At 37.5% G+C, this 23,275-nt stretch overlaps 1 protein-coding gene across 7 annotated transcripts in view; it reads left to right on the plus strand.

Moving 5' to 3' along the window:
• Positions 1–23,275, plus strand: part of PDLIM5 (PDZ and LIM domain 5) — a 178,321-nt gene that overhangs the window by 123,570 nt on the left and 31,476 nt on the right. For 6 of the 7 annotated variants that reach the window (XM_081128522.1, XM_081128518.1, XM_081128520.1 and 3 more), the window contains one exon: positions 14,331–14,518. In XM_081128522.1, coding sequence (XP_080984648.1) covers positions 14,331–14,518 — 188 coding nt within the window. Of the gene's footprint in view, positions 1–4,844; positions 4,968–6,978; positions 7,117–8,078; positions 8,211–14,330; positions 14,519–23,275 lie in introns of all 7 variants that reach the window. The other variant, XM_081128519.1, reaches the window with a different exon arrangement.

A 23,275-nucleotide genomic window follows, 5' to 3' on the forward strand; every position in this document is an offset into this window, starting at 1 on the left:
TTCCTTCAGAAGTATCACTTTTTGTTTCCCTCTTTTCCTCCCTTCAGTAAAGTGGAAAGCTCCAGGAAAAGTAATCTCTTTGAGTCAGTCCTTTTGCTTTGTTCTCACAAAAAGTAAACCACATTTTGGGTGGTATTTTCGTGTTTGATAATTTACTTCATGGCCTTCTTTAACCTCTGACAGCGTTCTCTGCTCCCCTCTGCACAGAACACGGATTCCCCTCCTTGCTGATTTTTAAATTCTCTTCAAGATCCCATCCATAATAAATGTAGAATTAGTAGGCTCAAATAATTTTAGATCACTATAGAAACAAAAGCTATTGAAATCAATTAATAAATTTAGTTTGTGATTAAGAGCACCAGAAATGTCCAACTCCAGAAGGGAAATCAGAGTTGCAGGTAAACACACTCAACCTGTTTATTGTCGAGAAGCCAGTGGAAGATACTCATTTTTCCAGATGATTAGAAGTTTCCTTGGCTGAAATAAATAGCTTTACTATGCAATGAACCCCAGAAGTTTAGAGTGCATCTATGACCCTGGTGTATACCACTCTCTGCTTAGCAGTATTACTGTTTGAATGTTTGCTTTGTGGAAGGGTGAAAATACCAAAGAAAATTTTATTGTTTTCCTGCTATGAAATACATATTGTAAGGTTTCTGAATTTCCCTTCATATTGAAAACTTGCCACATGAGGATGTAGTAAGTCATACTGTTTGATTATTTTATAATATTTATATGGAGATTGAGGAGGCATTGAAATTTTTAGTTGGAGACTTGATGTTTTCATGCTGCAAAAGAAAATTTCTGCATTCTTTTACAGATATTTTAAAAGTTAGCCTTGTGAAGAAGTTATGCTTATTTAGTTTACATACCATTCCATCAAAATATGGATGAGCCAAATTAACATTTTGAAATTTTATTACTGATGGAGAGCGTAAACATCCTCCAACCAGGCCTAGTCTGTGAAATGGTACTGAAAACAGGCCAGAGTGTAGAGCTGCGGCACCGAGGACAGGAGAAGATGAATGGTCCATTGGGTCAGATACAGACACTGAGTAAATGAGGAAAGACAGCATTGTATGGTGCCACCTAATGTGAAGTATCCAAAGTGGTCCACTTTGTAGAAACAGAAGGAATGGTGGTTACCAGGGGCTTGGGGGAGGGGAAATAGGGAGTTCTTTAATGGATACAGAGTTTCAGATTTGCAGGATGAAAAAGTTCTGGAGATCTGTTTCACAACAAGGTGAATATACCTAACACTACTGCACTGCACACTTAAAAATGGTTAGGATGGTAAATTTTTGGGGAGTGTGTGTGTTTTACCACAATAAAAAGCAAATGAGGAATGCAAATTGTCCTCTGAATTTATCCACAAAGAAGCCAGTAGTGACCTTGGCAAGAATATGGTTTTTAGAGGTTGGGGAATGAGGCCCTCTTGAAGTGGTTGAAGAGTGACAGGCAGGTGAGGAAATGGAGACTACATGAGTAAACTTATTTATTTAACAGAGTTTGGCTGGGTAGTTTTGCTGTTGTTGTTAAGAGAAACTATAGCATTTTTCAATAGAGATGCAAAGCATGCAGTGGAGGAGAAATGGAAAATTCAAAGGAAATACAGACCAGTTGAGGACCCTGAGAAAAGGGAGGAGATGGAGTACCCAGCGTAGGGTGTTGCTATTTGACACTGCTCAGGACTTGGAACAGAAAGGGTTCCTCTTGCTGGGTGGTCAGGTAACTTAGTGAGATGGGCAACTTTATGCTGCTTTAACCTGGGTAGATTGCTTACCTGGTTCTCCCCTGAAAAGCATAGAAAGGCACAATGCAAAGAAAGGCAGAGAAAGATCATGCAAAAAATAGTCCTTTTGTTCATTTTTGCTGAGAAAAGCAGGCCAGAAGGCTGCAAGCCCAAATCTCCAGACATATCTGGGAAGGAGCAAGCCTTCATACCTCTCTGGTGAGAAATGAAAACTCACTTAAGTAACAGACAAAGCAAAACGTCTGGCTGTTGCAGAGGTGCTATTAATCAGAGCTTCCTCCAACCCTAAAAAGAATAAATATTAGGGAATGACAGAATGAGAGTTGATATTGATGTCTGTTCCATATTAAATGAGGTAGTTTAAGATTTTCTTAAGCCTAGTATTTTTAGAGATTGGCTAAGCAAAGGAATAGGTGGTAAGTGTGTCACACATGGGAAACCTCCCAAGTGCATTTGTTTGGAAATTGGAAATCTGGCTTTTGAAGGTGTTTCATGAGTTCTGTGAGCTTTCTTCTCAAGTAGCACTCGTTTTTCCAGGCAACATAGTTCATGGAGGTGTTAACAGACTCAACTTCAACTCCCACTCCCTTTTCTTACCTGTTCTCATTGTATAATAACAATGTAGACATTGATAATTCTTTATATTTTCTTTTTTCTAGATGATTGATAATTCTTTATATTATAAAGGCTATTTTAAAGGTATTTTTGGAGTACTCTTCATTTCCTTGAGGTTGATGATGTGTCCCTTCTTAGGCAGCAATACTTGTTTAACCTGAATTGTGATACAGTCTCCAGGAGGTACAAATAAGGTGAAGGGATTAATAATTTTTAAAAAAGTATATGTATGTAACACATAGACACAGGCAACGGTATGGTGATACAGGAGGGGAAGGGGGGAGGAGGGTAGACGGAGGTGGGCGGGGGGGAAATGGGGACAGAAAGAGGCTTTGATTTGGACGATGGATGCACAATGCAGTATGTAGATGATGTTTTGTTGAGTTGTACACTTGAAATCTGTATGGTTTTGTGAACCACTGTCACCCCAATAAATTCAGTTAAAAAATTAAATAATTAAATGAGCAAAATGAACCCACCTAAAAAACAGTAAAATAAACATATGTATATTGTGAGCGAGTTCTGTATTTAAAAACAATAAATTTCATTCATGCATTGATTCAACAAATGCTTATTTATTGGTTACTTTGTGGTAAGCATTTTTTTACACTTCCTTTATACCAGTAAACAGAATGGTCCTTGACCTCAGGGAGCTTCTAATCTAGTGAGAGAGTCCAGATTGAAACAGATAACTGCACAGGTTCTATAATTACAATCATAGGTTCTGTGCAAAGCATTGTACAGGGTGCTATGAAAGCAATATGACATGGGTAACCTAAGGTGATATGGGGAAATGGGGAGGCCTCCCTGAGGAGGTGACATTTAAACGGAGGCCAGAAGGACACTTGGGAATTGGCCTGGTGAAGGTGTGGTAGAGAGGTGGGTGTAGAAAGCCAGAAGTAGTAGACTATACAGAGGCCTTGATGTGGGAAGAAGCTTGGCCTGCTTTAAGAAGAAATGGAGATCAGGTGGATGGAGCAGGCCAGAGGGAGAGGAAGAGCTCTCTAAGACGTGGCTGGGGAATGTAACGGGTAGCCCACGACCACAGTTGTCCCTAGAGCTGTGCTAGAAGGTCTAAGCAACAGACAGGGTCAGATTTGTACTGTTGAAAGTGTATTCTGGTAGCTGTGTGGAGATGTTATTCTCTAGGACAGGGGTCAGCAAACTTTTTCTTTGAAGATCCAGACAGTAAATACATTAGGGTTGGGGAGCAACTCCTCAACCCTGCATACAGTGTGAAAGTAGCCATAGACATATGTAAATAAATGAAACTTGGCTCTGTTCCATAACACTTTATTTATGGATGCTGACATTTGAATTTTATATAATTTTCATTTGTCATTAAATCTTCTATTTTTTTTTTTTTTAAACCATATAAAAACAAGAAAATTACTTCTAGTTCCCAGGACATACAAAGCCAGATGGTGGCGGAATTTGGCCTGAGAGCCAGGTGTTGTGACCCCTTCTGTTTCTTACCCTTTTAACTTCTTCTCCTCTACCTCTTAAATGATATTTCAGTTCTACCACAACATTTTTCTTGAGTTGTCTACATTTTTTTTTTCAACACTCTGGTAAAGGTATGATCAGCGCTAAGTGAAAAATGGGAAAATAACCTCTCCTTTTTTATTTCTTTGTCTTAGTGTTATAGTTTCCACTTGATGATGAGTATAATATGACTGACCCATTCTATTTTTTCATCCACAGTCTTTTTATTTTTTAATAATGAGTTATTTTGTATTTTTTCTGTTCATTTTTTTCTTCCCAAAGTGTTATACTTGGTGCTTTCTTCTTTCAAACCTCACACTGAATTTGCATCTTTTCCATACCTGGTAATAATTCTCCTAAAATTTAATTCTGGCATTCAAAAGAAGAACAAAGTAAAAAATATTGAGACAAAGCAACATAGTTGCAGGCAAACATTTGTTGTATGACTGGATAAAATACTTTATTTACATCAAGACAAACAAATACAATTTCTGATCTGCAAACACAACATTCTGACTTGAAAGGGAACCCTTAGCTGCTTTTGTGTAGTGTGCTATTCAGGCAGCTGCCCCACAAGGTGCTGGGAAGCATTTTGTAGTAGAAATGGTACAGACAAGTCTGGCTCAAATTCCATCTGACCCTTACTAGCTGTATGATACTGGACAACTTAATTTCTTGGCACCTAAGTTTCCCTGAAGCATGCAAAATACATAGTGTGTGGGAATTCCCATCCACCTTTCTTCCCCTGTAATCATTATCTTTTAGCACATGGAAGAAGCTATGTTAAAAAAAAAATGTGGGGGAAAACAGCCTGTACTGGTGGCGGTGAGGGTGTTAGTTTTGGTTTTAACCTTATACAGATAAGAAATTAAAATTTACCAGTATTCCAAAATAAAAGCAATGTACATTTAAAAGGTAGTATAGATGACAGATGTCTGCACTTTTCATTAATATTTCCTTTGCCTTGTTTATTTTACTTCTGAAAACTTAGGTTTGACAGTTCTCTGGAAGAGCTACCTAAGAGCGGACCTCACCCACCTGCAACCCCTCAGGTTTTACATTTACATAATGGTAGCCAAGTAGCCACACTTTCTAAAGTAACTGCGTGTTCTAGGTAGAGTTTTCCCTTCCTGGTATGACTAAATTTTAATGCTGGTGGTGAAATTAAATACTAAAATTGTTTGACTAAAAAGAAAAAGTGATCATAGATTGCAGAACTGACATCATTAATACGTAGACAGGAAAGCTTGGCGCTCAGCCTGGGACACCGCTTTGCACCGCATTTTTATTTTTCACTTTTTGTTTAGATTTAAGTTCTAATGTAGAGTCAGGAAAGCTGTGCTTTTTATTTATTCACTGTGATTTGGTAAGTCAACTTTCTTGAGTTTGTCATAAGTCTACTTTACTAATTAAAGCATTCACCTCTTAAAAAAGGAGCCACAGAGATCATATGTTCCAGGTACCTAGACATAGTCTAAAGGTATTCAGGTTAATAATTCTCACTTCGCTGGGCTCTGCTGATAGTAAGTCCTTTTGTATTATTATTGTGATGCAGTATGACGAAAGAAATGCCTTTTCTTCTTAAAGGGGAAGGATAATTTAGCTGATTTGTCTTTTAGCTGATTTTTTTTTTTTTTTATAGACTTAAGTTTCTGGTTATTATTTACAATTACTTCCCCCAAATAGTAGCCATTGCCTCAAAGATGTAGAGTAATTGATAAACTCAAAGTTGAATCACTGGGTAACTTTGTCCTTCCACTTTGCATGACACTCATGTTACCCTGCTCTGCCATTGATAACATCTTTCTTTTTTCTTTCCAGCCCCCAGTCGTTCTTTCCTAGCCATTTGCAACAATTGTTAAAACATGGCCATAGAGTTCAATTAAAGTTTAGACTTGCAAAAAAGTTTATACTTAAAGTTAAACATATCTTTGTGACTTTTTTTTAAATGATTTGCCACCATTTCTTTAATTTGGCTTCTAATGGTTTATAAAGTTATAGAGAACAGAACAACGAATAATGGATTATCAAAGGCTTTTGATAGGGAGACGAGACTTACATCCTCACAGTTTTCGACATCTGAGCTCATTAACCTGGGCTGAGTATGTAATTACTTAGTGTTGGAAGTGGCTACTGTCACAAATTTTGATCACAAAAAGTGATCGTCGTATAGTGAGGATGTTCATTAATAAGTTGTAGTTATAAATGAAGAAGAGAGACTACAGGTTATGCATTTTAGACTTTCTTTTTACTTTATAAAATAGAAATTCTCAATTCCAATTTGATAATCGAATTTGGAAATCATTACAGTCCTAAAAATGGAATGTTAATTCCTACCCAGGTGTTTGACCTTTCCTGAAAGACCAAAGGAAAATAATTATCATTTTAAGTAATAAGAGTTCTGAAGGTAAAATTTTATACCAGCATTTTTAATCTTTGCAGAGCAAACTGCAAATAGAATTATAGAACAACAGCACCAGGAGGTGCTGTTGTAGTCATATTCACTGTAACTACTTTTTCTTTTTCAAAGGTGCTCGTCCTTCCCAAATAGCTTGACTTTCAATATTTTAAACAGTTATATTGCTCCTTCTGAAGAGACAGCAGGTTGTACCTGCTTCTCCTGAAAACACAAGTCTCATTAAAATTGTCAGGCTCTGGAAGTATATCATCATCTGTCTCTAAGATGAAACCCTTTATGTAGAGTCAGTTTGGAAAAATCGATATAACCTTTTTTCTTTCTCTACTTATAGAAATTAAAACTTCATGTGTAGGTTTATTTTCTACTTAGTGGTTGACAACTCAATCTTCAAATGGGTGTTGTTATGTGATATTGATTTAATTTGAAATAGGATTAGGGACAGTGAACTTAAATATATTCAAAAGTATTTGTACCTCAAAATCAAGTTTTATGGAGGATTTATAGTATATCAAATTTTAATTTCTGAAAAAAATCATAGCAGCAGTGACTAAATGACCTGAACTCCTATTACCCTTCTGACATGTCACACCTGCACGTCTAAATAGTAATATAGGACGTTTGCTCTCCTGTCTTTATTATGCTCCCTCTTCTCACTTGCCTTTTTGTTCCTCTCCTCTGTTTTTCTTTCCCTGCCTGTCAATTTAAGCAGCTCCACAAGAAATGTGGTGACAAGTTCTTTGGAAGGTTTTCGAAACTTTTCTGCCTTCTCTTCTGCTAGATACAGTGCTGCAGCTCTGAGCAGCGCGGCTGCTTGTGTGTCTTCCGTTCTTGCTGCAAAAACCAGGTTGAACTGTGTGTGCCGCGTGTGTCCAATGTGATGCCAACACTTTTCATTGCCTCACACGTCACCTCAAAGAAAACATACCTACTTGAAACAGTCACAGCTCTGTTATAAGATCTTCGTCATATTGTGGACGTTTTTCTAGCTTGTAGATGAATTCCACAATGTTTGTTCCTGATTTTGCTTTATGTCATACTTTTACCTTTTTCTGCCATCTGTCTATGACACTGCTCAGTTGTGTGGATTGTTACATGTTGCGTGCCTGTTGACTTTTGGGATTTTATAATTTGTAGGGTTTTTTTGTGGTTTGTTTGTTTTTTTAGAGAGGAAGGAAGGGAGAGGGAAAGATAGAAACATCAATGATGAGAGAGAGTCATTGATCGGCTGCCTCCTGCACGCCCCCTGCCGGGGAAGGAGCCCGCAGCCTGGGCTTGGGCCCTGACCAGGAATCGAACTATGATCTCCTGGATCCCAGGTCGATCGATGTTCAACCGCTGAGCCACGCCGGCCAGGCTATAATTTGTAGTTTTTATGTCTGGAACAGAATCAGGTATAAGTAGGTATTTTGAGTTTCTATTGGTTTTATCTTCTCCCACAAACTGATTACATTTGGGGGTGATCTTAAAGCCTCATTATTGTTTGTAACACCCCTTCCTCCCAATAAAAGAATAAAACCTTTTTATTTTTGTGGGTTTTGTTTATACATACTTTCTAGTGGTCTGTTATAGCATCAAATGCTTTCTAAAAGATTGCAGTGATAATTTTTGGTGAAAATTCAGTCAATTCTGTATTAATGAGTAAAATAATGTAATAGACTCTTAGCCCTTCTTTTCAGCCTCTTTCTACTGCTTAGTTCTGTCTGTCTGTCTGTCTGTCTTCTATCTCTCTCTCTCTCTCTCTCTCACTACATTCTGCTATTGGCAGTGTGATTTTTCAACTTAAAACTCTTTCTAAATGCTCAGCAGGCTTTCCAGTCCTGGAAAGTATCAGCCCCTCCTGGATGCACTTTGCATCAGCCCCGTTTCCAAGCCTTTAGCTTTCTCATATCTCCACCCCTTGAGGAACTCGGCCGGCTCTATCCAGGTTAAGAAAACAAGGTACTGTGGGAGCAGATGTCACAGCGGTGGTTTGCTGTAAAAGACACTGCTTTCTGTAACACTTAACCACCATATTAACAGGCCAGATGTGAAATCCCTAGAGCTGATTTGTGTCTGGCTTTAAATTAACTGTACTTTCAATGCATTGCTCATGCACAAGTGTGTTATTTTGTGTGATTATTAACTTGCCTTTTAACCCTATTTGGCTTCTTTTGTTAGCACACTTGGTGTTTGGTATGAAGCTATGAGTCATTGTGCCAGTATTTAAATTACAGTCGAACCCTGCCTCTTATTGCATGGATGTAGCTATAGTAGAATAGTTAAATGTATAGTAAGACGTCTCTTTACACCTTTTGAAAAGTTGATAAAGAATAATAAAATAATTGTTTTGTTCGGCTACTGTCTTATAGTTCTAAATATGAAGGTTTTACTTGGGCTGTATCTGGGGAATACTGGCACATAAAAATTAATTTTCCCCCTAAACGTAACAGTTATGGCAAAAATTATTATGTGTACTATAAAAAAATAAATATTTTCCAAGTGTTCATTACTAAAGGTATAATCTGAATGAAATAACTGTATAAAATGATTTCCGACAGAACATGAAATTAATGGCAAGTGTACAGTTATGTCCACAATTAATAAAAGCCTGATAGGACATAAGCTCTCTACTGATTGTGTGTTTGTATCCTACGCACTGTTATGGAAGTTTCAGTATACTTAATTATAGCTCTGGGTAACGTTAAGGGAGGTGTTTAAACAAGGAGAGAGAGAGGTCATTGTCCATTTTGCTCTAAGAAAAATATCTGAAATCATTTTGTATTTGTGGAATTGTGAATATTAAAGGGACAGACGTCTTTCATTGTCAGGGCTAAGTTGGTACAGGGACGGGTTACTGACCACACTTGGAATACACTTTCCAGAAAAGCACCTAGTGCATTTTTTAAAAAAATTAAATGGCCAGTGGTATGTTTTGATTGTCAACAAATGGAGATGGAATGGGGAAAAATACTGGTTCTATGAAAATATTCCCTTTCTCCACTTGTGGAATTCAGTTATCTTTGTGTTCTAGGAGATTATTTTACTCTCACTGTTTAACAAAAAAAAAGCAACATAAAACTTCTTGCATCCCTTTTTCAATTGGAGAGTTTGAATGCTTTTCATTTACTTTTATAAAACTAAGAACAGTTTTATAACTTTTTTTGACGTAGCTATTACATATAGGGCAACCTATCTTTAAGCAATGATGAATTACACTAAGAGAAATAAACCCTAGCTACTTTCCCTTCAAGTCAAGCATCTTGTTGCTTAAATAAACGTCTTGGTTTTTTTAATAAAAAGATGTGTGTGCAGTTATGGGCTGCCTGAGCTAGTGTTAGTAGTCATTATCACTACTTTTTACTAACACAATTGGCATAAACAATGTATTTTGATATTTGGGAAAGGAAAGTGGTTCTGTACCAGGTCAGCCAGTTGGTGTTCTGGAAAACAGGGGCCCGGGATACGCTGAGGAGACCTTGCTTCCACAGCAAGAAGGGACCGAGAAAGCAGCTGAAACAATGTCAGAGATGTTTTGTCTCTGATGTTTGCTTTTGTATAACAGTAATCTTTAAAATTATAATAAAGCATCATAAAATACCATACTTGTTTCTTCCCATTATAGCATTTTGAATTTTGATACAAAAATCTAAGTTAAAGAATTTTGCTTAGAAAAATCCAAAAAAAAATTTGTAAACAGAATTCTGGAAGGAAGGAGACTCATGAGTCCTCTGTATGTCCGGGTTCTTTTATAGAGTTCTGATGGTGAATTCTATAAAATAAAACATTGCTTATAATTATGACCCTTTCAGAAATATTCCTTTCCTACCACTTCAGAATCTGTGTATTAGTGTATCAATTTTTATAACACTTTAGCTAAAAACTGTTTAATTTAAACATTGGTGGTTAAACCTGTGCTCTACAATTGGCTTTTTTAAAAATTTAAATGTGTAATTAGAATAAAAGCCATCTCAAGAGTATTCTTCAAACAGAGTTTTTCTTTGAATATAGACTTAAAATTTCCAACTATTCTCAATCTGAAGCTGAAATTTATTTGTTATAATAGTTAAACAAATGTGGAAAAGGAATGTAAACTCAAGATAAATCAGGTTGCTGACACTGAAAGTAAACTTTTCTTCCTTTTTCTGTTTTTCCTCATTAGCTCAGTTTTGAAAAGAAATCTTTGCTTTATTAGTATATTTTTCTCCATTTTCAGTTTTTGAAACACGAAACAAAAACTTCAGTGTTCTTGAGATGGATGCAATATTAATTTAAAACTTCATTTCAGTGTTTGTTTATTTGGCAAACTTAGTGAAAATGACCATATTTGATTCTTAGTTTCTGTGGCATGAGTCAAGGGTATCATGAATTTTCTCTGGTTTCCTCATTAGAATCTTTTAGAAAGCATTTTAATTTTGTTTAGAATTTAGGTATACCTTGAACAATTTAAATTTAGAAAAAAATATGAGTCATTAGAAAAAAATATGTGTCATTATTTTAGAAATCAGATACCAATCTAAGTTATCATGCCATACTATATTAATAAATTAGTCATTTATTTAAAATATTTTGCTTTTGTCATGGCTGGTGTGGCACAGTTGGTGGAGCAGCGTCCGGTACACCAAAAGGTCGCAGGTTCAGTTCCCAGTCAGGGTGCATGCTCAGGTTGTGGGCTTGATCCCCAGTCGGGGTGCGTGCAGGGGGCAGCAGATCAGTGTTTCACACGTTGGTGCTTCCCTCTCCCTCTCTCTCCCTCTCCTTTTCTCTCTCTCTCAAATCAGTGAAAACATATCCTCAGGTAAGGATTAAAAAACAAACAAAAAAAAGTATTATTTTTTTTAAAAAAAGGTAGCTATTACAAATCGAAGTGTGACTGTGTGCCATGCAGTTAGTATGTGCCATGAACCAAAGGAAGGAGTGTCTATTGCTTTAGAAGATTGTGTGATTAAATAAAATACGTGAATTGCTAGCATGGTACACAGTGCACCATGGGTATTATTGTTACTACTGTTACTTATGCAGAGGGTTTGGACTTGTGCAGAGGGAGCGTGGGGAGAGGTGCCTTTTATGTAGAGCCTGGGGAAAATGGAGAGCTGTGGGGAGAGAGGAGGCATGGCCGGAATGCAGTTTGTATAGCAATGTGGTAGGAGATACGATTAGACAGGGAGATTGTAGCTGTATCTTAAAAGGCATTGAATGTCACGCAGAAGTGTAACACAGCCCTCCACCCTCTCAATGGTTCAGTTTGTTCTACTGCATCTTCAGCTTCTGCTTAAGTGCCTTCTGGAGACAGATCTCATGGAAGGTGTTGTTAGGAAACACATTTTAAGCTTTGGACAGTTTTTCATATTAGGAAGTACTTTCTTTTATTGAACCAAATCTATCTCACTGTAGATTCAGCTCAACAGTAGGCCAACAGAATATAGCCATGTTGATTGAATTCACTATCCCGTTTGAGGATCGCTCTTATGCTTCCCCTGAGTTTTTTTCATATCCTGGGCCGGTATTACCAGTTCTCTCAACCATATTTCATTAGGCTTGGCATTGATTCCTTATCATCCTGGGCACTTTCTTCTAAGTCTGTCAGCTCTCCTAAATTAAATTTTAATTCTTTCAGGTTATTAAACATTAAATGATGACTTGGGTTTCGTTGATATTTCCATATTGTATTTTTGTTTCATCTGTAACTTCTAGTATTGCTTAGTCATAAATTTTCTTCTCAGAACTGTGACTATATGATTATTAATTAGTTTTTCAGATGCATATGAGTAATTAACCCTAAAATTAAACTGGCCTGTACTTATGTATCACTTTCAAAAATCATTTACTTTTAGTGTGTAAAAATATTGAAAAGAAATATTTTATTATTTGAATATATTAATTGTCCTTTTCATATGTTAACTTCATATTCTGTGCCTTAGAGTATGCTAAGCACTTTGTATATAATTATCTTATTTAAGCCTCGTGGAACTCTATGAGCAAAGTATTATCCCCATTTAAAGTTTAGTAACTGAGGCTTAGAGAAGTAAAATAATTTGTCCATCACACAGCTTTTAAAAGGCTCTCATAGCCATTATATTCTAATGCTTAAGCTGTTTGCGTTAATATTATTTATTCTGCCATCTTTATTGGTAATTGTGTCCATCATCGCCATCAAGTAAGCAATCTTTCACTTTTTATTTATTATAAAAAATTATTAGTTGCTTAAACTTTTCATTGTATAGTATGTTTTAAGATCAAGCAGGTTTTAGTTTTTCATTAAACTGGTTAGAAATGATAAAATGTGGTGGCTCTATTATACTCAAATTTGAGAAAACAATATTTCAAGAAAGTTAAAATAGCACTGGTGTGACTTCAAAACTTCAGTGTTGGAGGTGCCCCGAACCACCCCCAGGTTTGATGATTCACTGGAGGACTTATAGAGCTCGGTACATAGTTGTACATGACTAAGATTTATTACAGAGAAAGCATACACAGCCGAATCGGCAGTGGGAAAAGGTACGTGGGATCAAGTCCGGGAGAAATAAAACCCACGTTTTCAAAAGCCCTCTCCCAGTGAGTCACCCAGGATGCGCCTGATTGCTCAGCCCTGAGTTCTGACAAGATGTGCAAAGTGTTGTCTACCAGAAAAGCTCATTAGAAACTAGGTAACTAATACAAGGTTTTTATTGAGGCTCGTAATGGAGACACGCTGTGCCTAGTTATTATTGAAATTCCAGACTCTCAGAAGGAAAGCCAGGTATTTAGCATAAACAACATTGTTTATGTAGTTTAGGCACAATGAGCAACTCTTATCTTTTAGAGAAAGTTTTATATGACTATAGGGAACTGTTTATGAGCCAGGTTCCCAAATGCCAGTCAAAGGCCAACCTTGCAAGCAGGCCTTCCTCAGGATAGGCAGCCTCGGGCCTACTTAGTTAGGTGTTATCCAAGATTCAAGAGGCATTGGGGAAATTAGGCATTCTTGTTCATTTGTTAGTGTAGTGGATGTGACTGAATTTGAAATTTCTTTTCCTTGAAATAATCTCAACCAAAACAGTATAATTAAGTGTATTTATTTTATTGAAGTCATTCTTATAGTATCCTATCTTTGTCAATCTGTTACTCCAGCTGTTGCTTTCAGATAGTGAAGAAATTGAGTTTCTGTGCATGGAATTATCTAAGTAACCAGTACCTCAATTTTTTATTGAGAAGTTAGTAGGATGTATTCTTGTTGTTATAACAACTTTTATTATACTTCAATTGAGAAAAACTGTTACAGTATTATGTCATTCCTGAGTGCATATTTTATCATTTGAGCTATCTAAAAATTTTTTTGGAAATAATATTTTGTCATAAGTAACAAATAACTGAGTGATAAAAAGCCATATGATCTAAATCAAACTGGAACCAGCACAGATAAGGCCTCCCGTTAAGCACATAACCGACTGAGAGCGGATCATGGTGGTCTTGTCTCCTGTTTTCCTGTTATGAACACGGAACAGTGGGTTCTATTAGACTGGAGATGTTGTCTCTTGTTTACCACTGTGTGGCCAGAGTGAAGCACCATGTCTGGCAGATAGCAGGTGCTTAAATATTTATTGAGTGAATGAGTGACAGTCTGTGAGGGAGTGACAGGTGAGATGTCAGAGAAACTTAGTTCATAAAATACCAGAAGAATGTGAGAAAGGGGAAAGAAACATCTGTGCTGTTTCAGAGAGATTTTCAGGGATTCTTTAATAATTAATTATTTTAATATAGATGATTAAATGTTGAGTTACAGAGGAATAGGGAATTGAAAGGATTGGCTATATAAGTTTTTTAATAGCCTGATTTCTTATGGTAGACCTTTTAAAGAGAATTTCTAAAGTATTGAACAAATGCAATCTGCTTTCCTTTCCTTTGTTTTTGTTTTGTTGTTGTTGTTGTTCTTAAAGAGAGGTAGTCCCTGAGTCATGGTGTTAGAGTGTTTTTTTAAAATATCAGTTCAGTGATTGTTATTTTTGTTTTCCTTGGAGATTTAATAGGTTGAGAAAACAAATGATCATTGCTAGGTTAGCTTGCTATCACTTCACCAAAAATGTTTTCTTACCTTCTTTCCAGCAACACCCAGGAGCCTTCTCAGCACTTGGCTTCATCAGTGGTTTCAGCGCAGAGTAAGGCGGAGAGGCCGGAGAGCCCGGCCTTTGCCAGACCCGGGGTGGCTGGGCTCACGACTGCTGCTGCCTTCAAGCCTGTAGGATCCACCAGCATTATCAAGTCACCAAGCTGGCAGCGGCCAAACCAAGCAGGTATGCCAAGGAAATCTCCACCTTTTTGCTTTTAAGTGTAATTATGAAAATGTGTTCTGGGATATGTGATAGAATGCACTGGTGAAACCCATTTGCAACCATCTAAGGTTTTAAAAGGACTGCAGAGAGTAGCCACAGCTATTTTCCTCTCTGAACTGTTTCATAAACATTTTCTGTGTGTGTTTGATATTTGCTATTCATAACTACAGAACTCGGCATTTTCTTGTTTCCCAGCTCACTCAGGAAGCGTGTGTTGAATTGTAAATTTGGAGTTTTATTAAGGAACTGTATTGTTGGGAAGGTTACCTTGAAAGTATAACATTTTAGTTTTGATGATATATACAAAATAACAACAGAAGCATCTGTTGCCATCAGACAGTTATTGAAGAAAGGAGCTTTGGCTTCTTGTCCTCGGAAGATTTACAGGGCAGCAGCAGAAGGAAGACATGGTACTAGAAAGAGAGCGTTTGAACGGCGTTAGGATGGAGCAACTCAGGGTCCGTCTGGAAACCTGAGCGTTCATTCACTTCTGTAGATAAATAGCTTTAAATAAAGCCACTTAACCTCTTTGACCCTCCTTTTTCTGATCTGCAGGTTATAGGGAGACTAAACGATCCCCTGTTCCTCCTAGCGGGAACGAAGTTGGTGACTATAGGACTGAAGTAGCTGTTTTAATAGGAAGATGGGAACTAGGCTGAAACGTTGCCTGTCCCACGCTCAGCTTTCATCTCGTCCTGTTCCTCACACTCCCTGATGCTCTCGCCTCCGGGTTTCTTTCATTACCTGGCCACTGATAATTTATATGGTCCTCTCTCCCAGACTCCATGTCCTCAAATTCCTTTGACCTACTTGCTGTTTGCCCGTGGCCCCTCAAATGCAGCATGTCTGAAGTGTCATTACCTGTCCCTGAACAGTGCTTCCACCCAGTACCAAAGCTGGAATGTGAGCTTGAGACCTTCCACCCCCACCCCCTGTTCTCACGAGTAATTAACACCTAACGATCCCACTTCTTAGTATTTATCATATTTCTTTTCTCCTCTCCATTGCCCTGGTTCAGGCCCTTGTCCTTGCAAACAACTTGTAGCTGATTTCTCCGTCTCCTCCTTGCCCACCAGTCAGTCCTCCAGCCACAGCCAGCGACCTTCCTCCACCTCTGGCTCGCCCGGCGCTGTCCCACTGCCGGTGCTTTGCTTAACCTGCCATTTAAGTCCTTCTTTTATTCTGGCCCAGCTATGTGCTCAGGACCATCTCCTGCTGCTCCCAATTGGATATGATCTAGGCTATTTTAAAGAAGAGGTCATTTTATTAATTTTGAAAACTTAAGATATTTAGACTAGTATCATTAGCTTCTGGAATTTCTGGACTATTAATTAACTTAGCAATACCTATTCTCTTGGGGAAAAATACCGACAGCCCAGCCAATACATTTTTAATTATTTCCATTTACTTAAAGCTTATCCATGACAGTGGAGATTTGCTGTGAATATTTTGTATGTGCATTAAAATACAGAAAATAACAGATTTATTTGGTATGGTAATTGGGAGGAAACAAGAGAATATTTCCTAAAAGAGCAAGGAAAAGACTGAATTTCTGAGGTAGAAGCTGAAGGAGGGAATAGTGTATATGTACTGTAGAGGGCAGAAAATATATCTATTGCTTTTGGAAATTCAGAAACTATAGTCAAAATAGCACTTGGCCTGTTAAAGTGAAAAGGAAAAATTTCACTTGATGTGAAACTCCTGGAAAATACACTTCAGCAAAATTACCACGAGAGGGCAGCAGAATCCTTCCTTCTCTGTGAATAATCAAGGCAGGCGATGCTGTCATGATTCACATGGTCGGTATTTAAAATATTATACTTTTTACAGAACGTTTAAGTGAATTTAATTTGAGCAAAACTGTAACAGTGTAAAACATTATATATCACATCATAAAGCATTAATATTATAAAAAAAGTGTTTTGCCATTGTGAAGTCATTGTTGAATTAGATCATGGTGCTTGCCTAGCTCAAATCAGAGAGCATTTGCAAAACATGTGCTGTGTATCTTGCTCTAGGTGCTTCAAACTGACATTTAATGAGTTGTGTTATATGTAAACGTTACTTATTTTACACTATTTTATAAAAATTGTGACATAAATAAAAAACTCCCAGCTCCTTAAATTCTCTTATTCTATTCTACCTAATAGTATGTCATATTTTAAAACAAAACAAAACAAAACCCTCAGAATTTACTCTGAGTCTTATAAGCCATTTCAAGAGCTTCCTAATGCAAATGAAAAGTTCTTTTGATTTAGAAGGTGATAGGTGCCTCATTGTGGCTTCTCATGGTCCTCACAATTCACCTGTGAAAACTGCAGTGTCAGCCAAAGAGATGTAGGAGCTGCAGAGGCAGGTGGCTGGGCCAGTGTGGACTTAAGTAAGCGTCAAGGCAGACGCCATTGCTTCTCTCACAAGAGAACTTCAGGTTTCTTTCCTTTTTTTAAAAAAATACGTTTTTTTACTGATTTCAGAGAGAGGAAAGGAGAGGGAGAGATAGAAACATCAATGATGAGAGAAAGTTGTTGATCGGCTGCCTCCTGCACACCGATCAGCCTGAAACCTGGGCGAGTGCCCTGACTGGGAATCAAACCACCATCTCCTGGTTCATGGTCAGTGTTCAACCACTAAGCCACACCAGCTGGGCTAGGCTTCTTTCTCTTGATATTTCACAGCTGTACACTAATGTGGGTGAATAAAGGAAAAAGAACTTCTTTTATTCCCTCTCCCCCATCACCAAAGACTGACAATTACCAGTGATGTCATTTTAAAATAATTCTATAGTTGGATGGGAAGAGTGGGGTCAAAATCATTGAATTGCTGTCTGTGACACACCTAGTTGATCCTGAAGTCAGTTTAATGGACCATAGGCAGCATTTTCTGTTTTTTTCTTTTCTTCTTCTTCTTTATTTTTAATCCTCACCTAAGAATATGTTTTTATTGATTTTAGAGAGAGAGGAAAGGAGAGAGAGAAGCATCGATCGTTGCCTCCCGTATATGCCCCAACCAGGGATCAATCCCAAACCTAAGTGTTTGCCCTGACCAGGAATTGAATCCATAACCTTTTGGTGTGTGAGACGATGCTCCAACCAACTGAGCCACCCAGCCAGGGCATCAGTATTTTCATTAAAAAAATGAAATAAGGTAGAAAATATAAGAATATTTTAATATATTAAGGATAGGTATCATGTTATAAAATGTGGTTTTAGTCAATATATGTGTATTTAAGTAAGTGTGTTTGTATATACACATACAAACATGTATTTTGGGGTCAGCAGGTAAAGTATATTTTATACTGTGTTTTATAATTAAAAAGTTTGAAAGTCATTTTGTCTGTTGGGTGATGACTAATGTGGTTGTGAAATGATAGCTTGAAAAAAACCACCTGCATTGAAAGGGCTGATTGAAGTGTTAAGACCTACTAGTATATTCTGAACCTGTCATGGGTTTCTCTTCCCCCCACTGCAGTTCTGACTTTCAATCTTCGATCATCTCACTTATGGTAGTATATAGCCTGTGTTACCAGAAGTCTTTCAGACCTCAGTAATGCTACACCAGTCGATAAGTAGGAAGTAGGTGTGTATGTAACAGCATTATCGTTGAGATTGGATCATCTTTTTCTCAGGCATGTAGTTTAGCATACAGCACCACACATACACAAGCTTGCCAGTGACCGACACAGAGCTGAATATTTTAGGATGCAAAATGTTCAAAAGTTTATAGTCTGCATGAAAGTATTAAGATACAAAAGAAGTTAGAATCCAAGCTTGAATTTCTTGTAAGCTAGCAAGACTACTTCCTACTCACCCTGTATCTTTGGTTAGACTTCCATAATTTAGATGCAATAGTCCCTTTACAAATGTTGACTTGATCTAGAAAAATACATAATAGGTGAGATTCTTCTTGTCATTTTTCAGAATGGGGGATTTGTACCTTTTTTTAAACTTATATTTTAATTCACCATATTTGTATGTCTAATAGATTTTGTAATGTCTGAAACCTTCATATTGTATATAGTGAATAAGTGGTTAGATAGATATTTTCAAAACCTTTGTAAATTTAGTGGTATGAGTTTAAAAATATGTTCCTGTGTTTATGTAGGTGACCTAATTTGCTATGTAATGTTTTTCCTAGATTCTGTTTAGGTTGTGGATACCAGATTAGTTCATTCGATGCAAGTATACGCATGAAATATTACTCTGTCTTACCCAATATAGTCAGAAGTCCTTCACAAATCCAGTATTAGAGCCATAAAGAGCCATTGTATGCTGGAGGCACATCAGCCTTCTAACTGTAGTTTAAGTGTATACAAAATGAGGAGGACTCATTCCTTAGAACATAAGTGCTTTGCTAGACCAGGCCTGTTGTCCATCGAACCCAGCTTGCGAGGCGATGGTGGTCCTGAGGAGTAGGCACGCCCACCCTATGGAGTTGAATTTCAGAAGGCCAGAGGTTCCCCAAGTGGAGCATTTTGAGCCTTCCGTTTATTTGTTAAAATAAGGGTAGAAAAGGTCCCTTAGAGCTTTCTTGTGACGCTCAAGTGATACAATGAAGAACTTGATACATAGAAGATACTCAAAAAGGGTCAAGTTTTCACCCCTTTATTGTTTTTAGAGGCAGCGTCAACGACTTACACTGTCACCATCCAACAGAACAGTTCTCATGTGACGTCCCTGCCGGAAAAGGTTTGGGGCTCTCTGCTGCCCACACATTGAATGTTTGGCTTTCTTAACAGGGTTTGCGGTCTCTTTACAGCCTTCACCACCCTTCTCCAGCCTCCTTTTGTAGTACCGTTCCTCATGTTCCCTATAGTCCGGTCGCACTAAGATTCATCAGGTCGTACCATTCCTTGGGCACGCACCTCTGCGCTTTGTACAGGTGGCTCATTTACTTGAAGTGCTTTTGCATCTTACACCTTCTACCCCTGAACAATTTCTAGTCACTCTTTAAGACCAGATATCATCTCCTTTGTGAACCCATCTTGAGCCCTATAAATAGTTGCCGATCCTTTGTCTGTGTTCCTACAAAATGTTGATGATGGCCTTGTTATAGCATTTATCATGCTCATTTTAACTGTTGACATGTGTTTTTTTTTGCTGCTGTGTTTAGACCCCCTTAAGGACAGGGACCAAGTCTTACTAATCTTTGTTTTATGGCATCAAAACAATACCTGGCTCAGTTTATAGACTCTAAGTAAGTGTCAATAAGGGAATAAATGAGTGGGTGGGTAGGCCAGTTTGTCTTATTTTGTACATTTTCATGTAATTTGAGGGGTTTCCAAGACCTTGTTCTTTCCTCCTACCAGACTGGAAATTGCCACAACAGTCATTTAACAAAGGTGGATGCGCTGTCTGCCAAAGGCTGCCAATAAAAATATACATATTGCCTAAGGAGAAGGGGACTTCACTCTCCTTGAAGCAGTAAACTCCTATAACACTTCAAAGTTGTGAATAAGTAGTACTAGAACTAGAGCTGTATTAACTTCCAGCACTTAATAATAGACCTGAAGCTCTATAGTAGCATCTTTCCCCCTCAAAAATGTGGGAATTTGTGGCATATAAGGAACCAAGCAGTGGGGTGCAGAGGAAATATTAGTGGTGTTCACCCATTTTGTCACTGCAGACAAATTAACTTGGATGCAAAGCACCAGTAAATAATAGAAATCTGCAAAAACAGTGCAGAGACTTAAAATCAGACTACAAGGCCCAGGTCAGAAGGTGCAGAGGTCAGGATCAAGCAAAAGGACCAATAAAATTCTAATGATACAGTCTTGAGGTAGAGTATGTATTTGTTTATGATGGAGTCTTTTTTTTTTTTAAATCCTCACCCAAGGATATTTTTCTATTGCTTTTCAGAGAGTAGAAGGGAGAGAAAGATATATATAAAGCGAGTAACATCGATGTGAGACAGACACATCGATTGGTTGCATCCCACAGACGTCCCACAGGGGCTGGGGATCAAGCCTACAACCGAGGTACATGCCCTTGTTTGAAATCGAACCCGGGACCCTTCAGTCAGAGGGCTGACGTTCTAACCACTGAGCCAAACCAGCCAGGGCATGATGGAATCATATTTTATTCAGGAATAACGTTAATATTTGTGCCTGCAATAGAATCACATGTAGTCAATACCCTGTGAATATTTTTAGGAAGAGACCAGATTGGAGAGGGAACAGCATATGCAAAAGCTCACAGAGAATTTGGCTTCTGGAAAAGGGCAGGTCGTTTGGTATGTTCAGCATTGTATAGTGGCCAGAAGGAACGCTGGATGGGTTACTGGGGGCCTGGTCAGAAGGGGCTTTGAAAGTCAGGGACGTGGATTGATGTGGAAGGGAAGCTGTTAAAAGATTTGTCAACTGGAAAGTAAGTGACAAAATCAGATTTGCATTGTTGAAAGATTGTTCTAGTGTTAATGTGTTTAAAAGATCATTATGATCTCAGCGTATAAGGTTAAGATTGAAGTCACAGGGACTCTTTAAGAGGTGCTGCGGTAAGCCAGTGTAGACAGGAGAATAAGGAACATTACCCTAGGCAGTGGCAGTGGAGAGGGTTCTGGGGGCAAGAGAACTCGCCCAGCGCTTACACTTTCATCTGACTGATGCAAGTTCTAACCGTTGCTTTTCAAGGGAGCATTATTCCCCGTAGAGTATTACTTATCCTTTGTTAAAACATTGGTGGAGAATGTATTCAGTTTGGAGAAGATATACTTTGTTCTGAGTAAGTCAGATTATGGCAAGAAAGCTGGTTGAATATACCTTTAGCTTTTTTAATGTAATGTGTCTAGTTACAAAATATAAATCTGAATGAGTTGCATTTGTACTTGAGAAATAAGTTGAAGTTTCCTTTTATAACATAACTGGCCTATTTTTGTAGTATTTCCTCAGGCGAGTGCATCTATTTCCCCTAAATTAGCGTTTTTCTAAATACTGACCCCTTCAGTTCTTTATCCCTGCAGGTGTGAGATTGGTAACTTTGACGTGATCCTCCTTGCACTGCCTGCCTTTACACAAAGCACTTGCACTACATGTTGTCATGGAGATAAAGATGAGATAGAAAAGCGGATTGATTCTTCCGAGACAAAAGAAAAATTCTATAGAACCCTGTTGGTAAAAAATTAAATACTTATGTAATTATTTGTATGTAGTGCAGAAAGCTTTAAGTTTATAGATAGGCTTTAAAAATTTTTTTCCATTAATTACAGTTTTTTTCTTCTTTTCCACTTTCAAAATATGAAGATTTTGAGAGCATTTGTAATGATACTTAAATATATTACTGTTATAAATGTTTAGTAGATAACTTAAGATTTCTTACCAGAAAATCAGTGAGCTGTCTATACAACATTGGCTAATACTATAGTCACAGTTTTCTGTAGAGAAGTGTGAGTACTTCACAGAGCCATTGAAAATAAAGCTTTGCGATGTTTTCTTCCACAGTAGTTAGTGTTATCTAGCTGTGCCAAAATCTTTTCTTTTGCTGTTTTCATTAGCTGTTCTTATAGCATGTTAAAATAATGCTGCCTTCCTGTTTTCTTTAATCAACTCCCTGTTTATCCTATGTCCTGCAATGTTGGCAAGGCATGAGTGGATTTCTTTATTTTATTTTTTTTAACTTTTGTTGTTAAATGTGTCCATGGAGGCAGACATTCCACTGAAGAAAGTAAAGGCATTTAGTTGATATTATGGTGACATACTCAGTACACGAGTAGTATTTTATCATTTAGTAGTGGATGTTCTTAACCTCTGATGGGCCATATGGAACAGATATTTATTTCCCTGTATTCTACATACAGCACTATTCCCTTTATATGTACCCTGTAATATGTATATAAACTTTTTATTAGTGAATTCTTTTCTTTATGAAACCATTTTAATATATGTAGTAAGGTCAAGAGCTCATAATTGACAGTGAGATTTGTAAAAATTGGTGATCCTTTTTAAAAATATAAATTGTGTTTTGTAGAAGCACAGTACAGGTAATCTGTAAACAGAAAAGCTGGGATCATTTGCAGGTTTTTTGACATTTCTTCTGGTCAAATAAAAAATGGCAAAAGACACAAAATTACTTTTCAAAGTGAATAGTTAATTTTAGCTTTTTTCCTGTAGTATCCTGTCTTGGGGGGAGTAGTTACCATCCTTGGGCATTGGGAACGCAGGAATATAATGGGTAGCCTTGAAGGGAGCCACCACTTAACAGTAAAATGGTAGGTAGTTAGGTAGTAATAACTGTTTTTATAATTATTTCAATATTTAAAAGTATCTTTTATTTAGAGGGTGCAATCAGATATCATAAAAATTTTAAATGGACATCATTGTACCAATGAGCTGACAGAGTCTAAGAGAAGTCAAAAGTGATTTATTAATCCAGTTATTTTGACTAAATAGTGCGTTTTCCTGTATCACAAGATAACATCCGTGAATCTATTTAAGGAGGACCAACTCTCTTAGGGATAGTGTAGAAAGGATTCTTGCCTTGCACAGGGAAGGTAAACTAGTGACTAGCAACTCTTAAGATGTTCAAGTAACATTTTCTTTGCCTCTAAATTCCATTTTTTAGATTTAGCTAAGATTCTAGTTAGCATGACCCTTTATCATACCCTGCTTCTATGTGTGCTACATTTTAGAAATAAAGAAAAGCTTATTTATTCATTATGGAAAGAGCTTTGGAGAGATCCAATATATTCTTTGTGTGTGGAGTGTTTTTTTTTCCCCCCAGGAAGACT

This window comes from Miniopterus schreibersii, assembly GCF_964146895.1.
Source record: "Miniopterus schreibersii genome assembly, chromosome: 1".
NCBI lineage: Eukaryota > Metazoa > Chordata > Mammalia > Chiroptera > Miniopteridae > Miniopterus > Miniopterus schreibersii.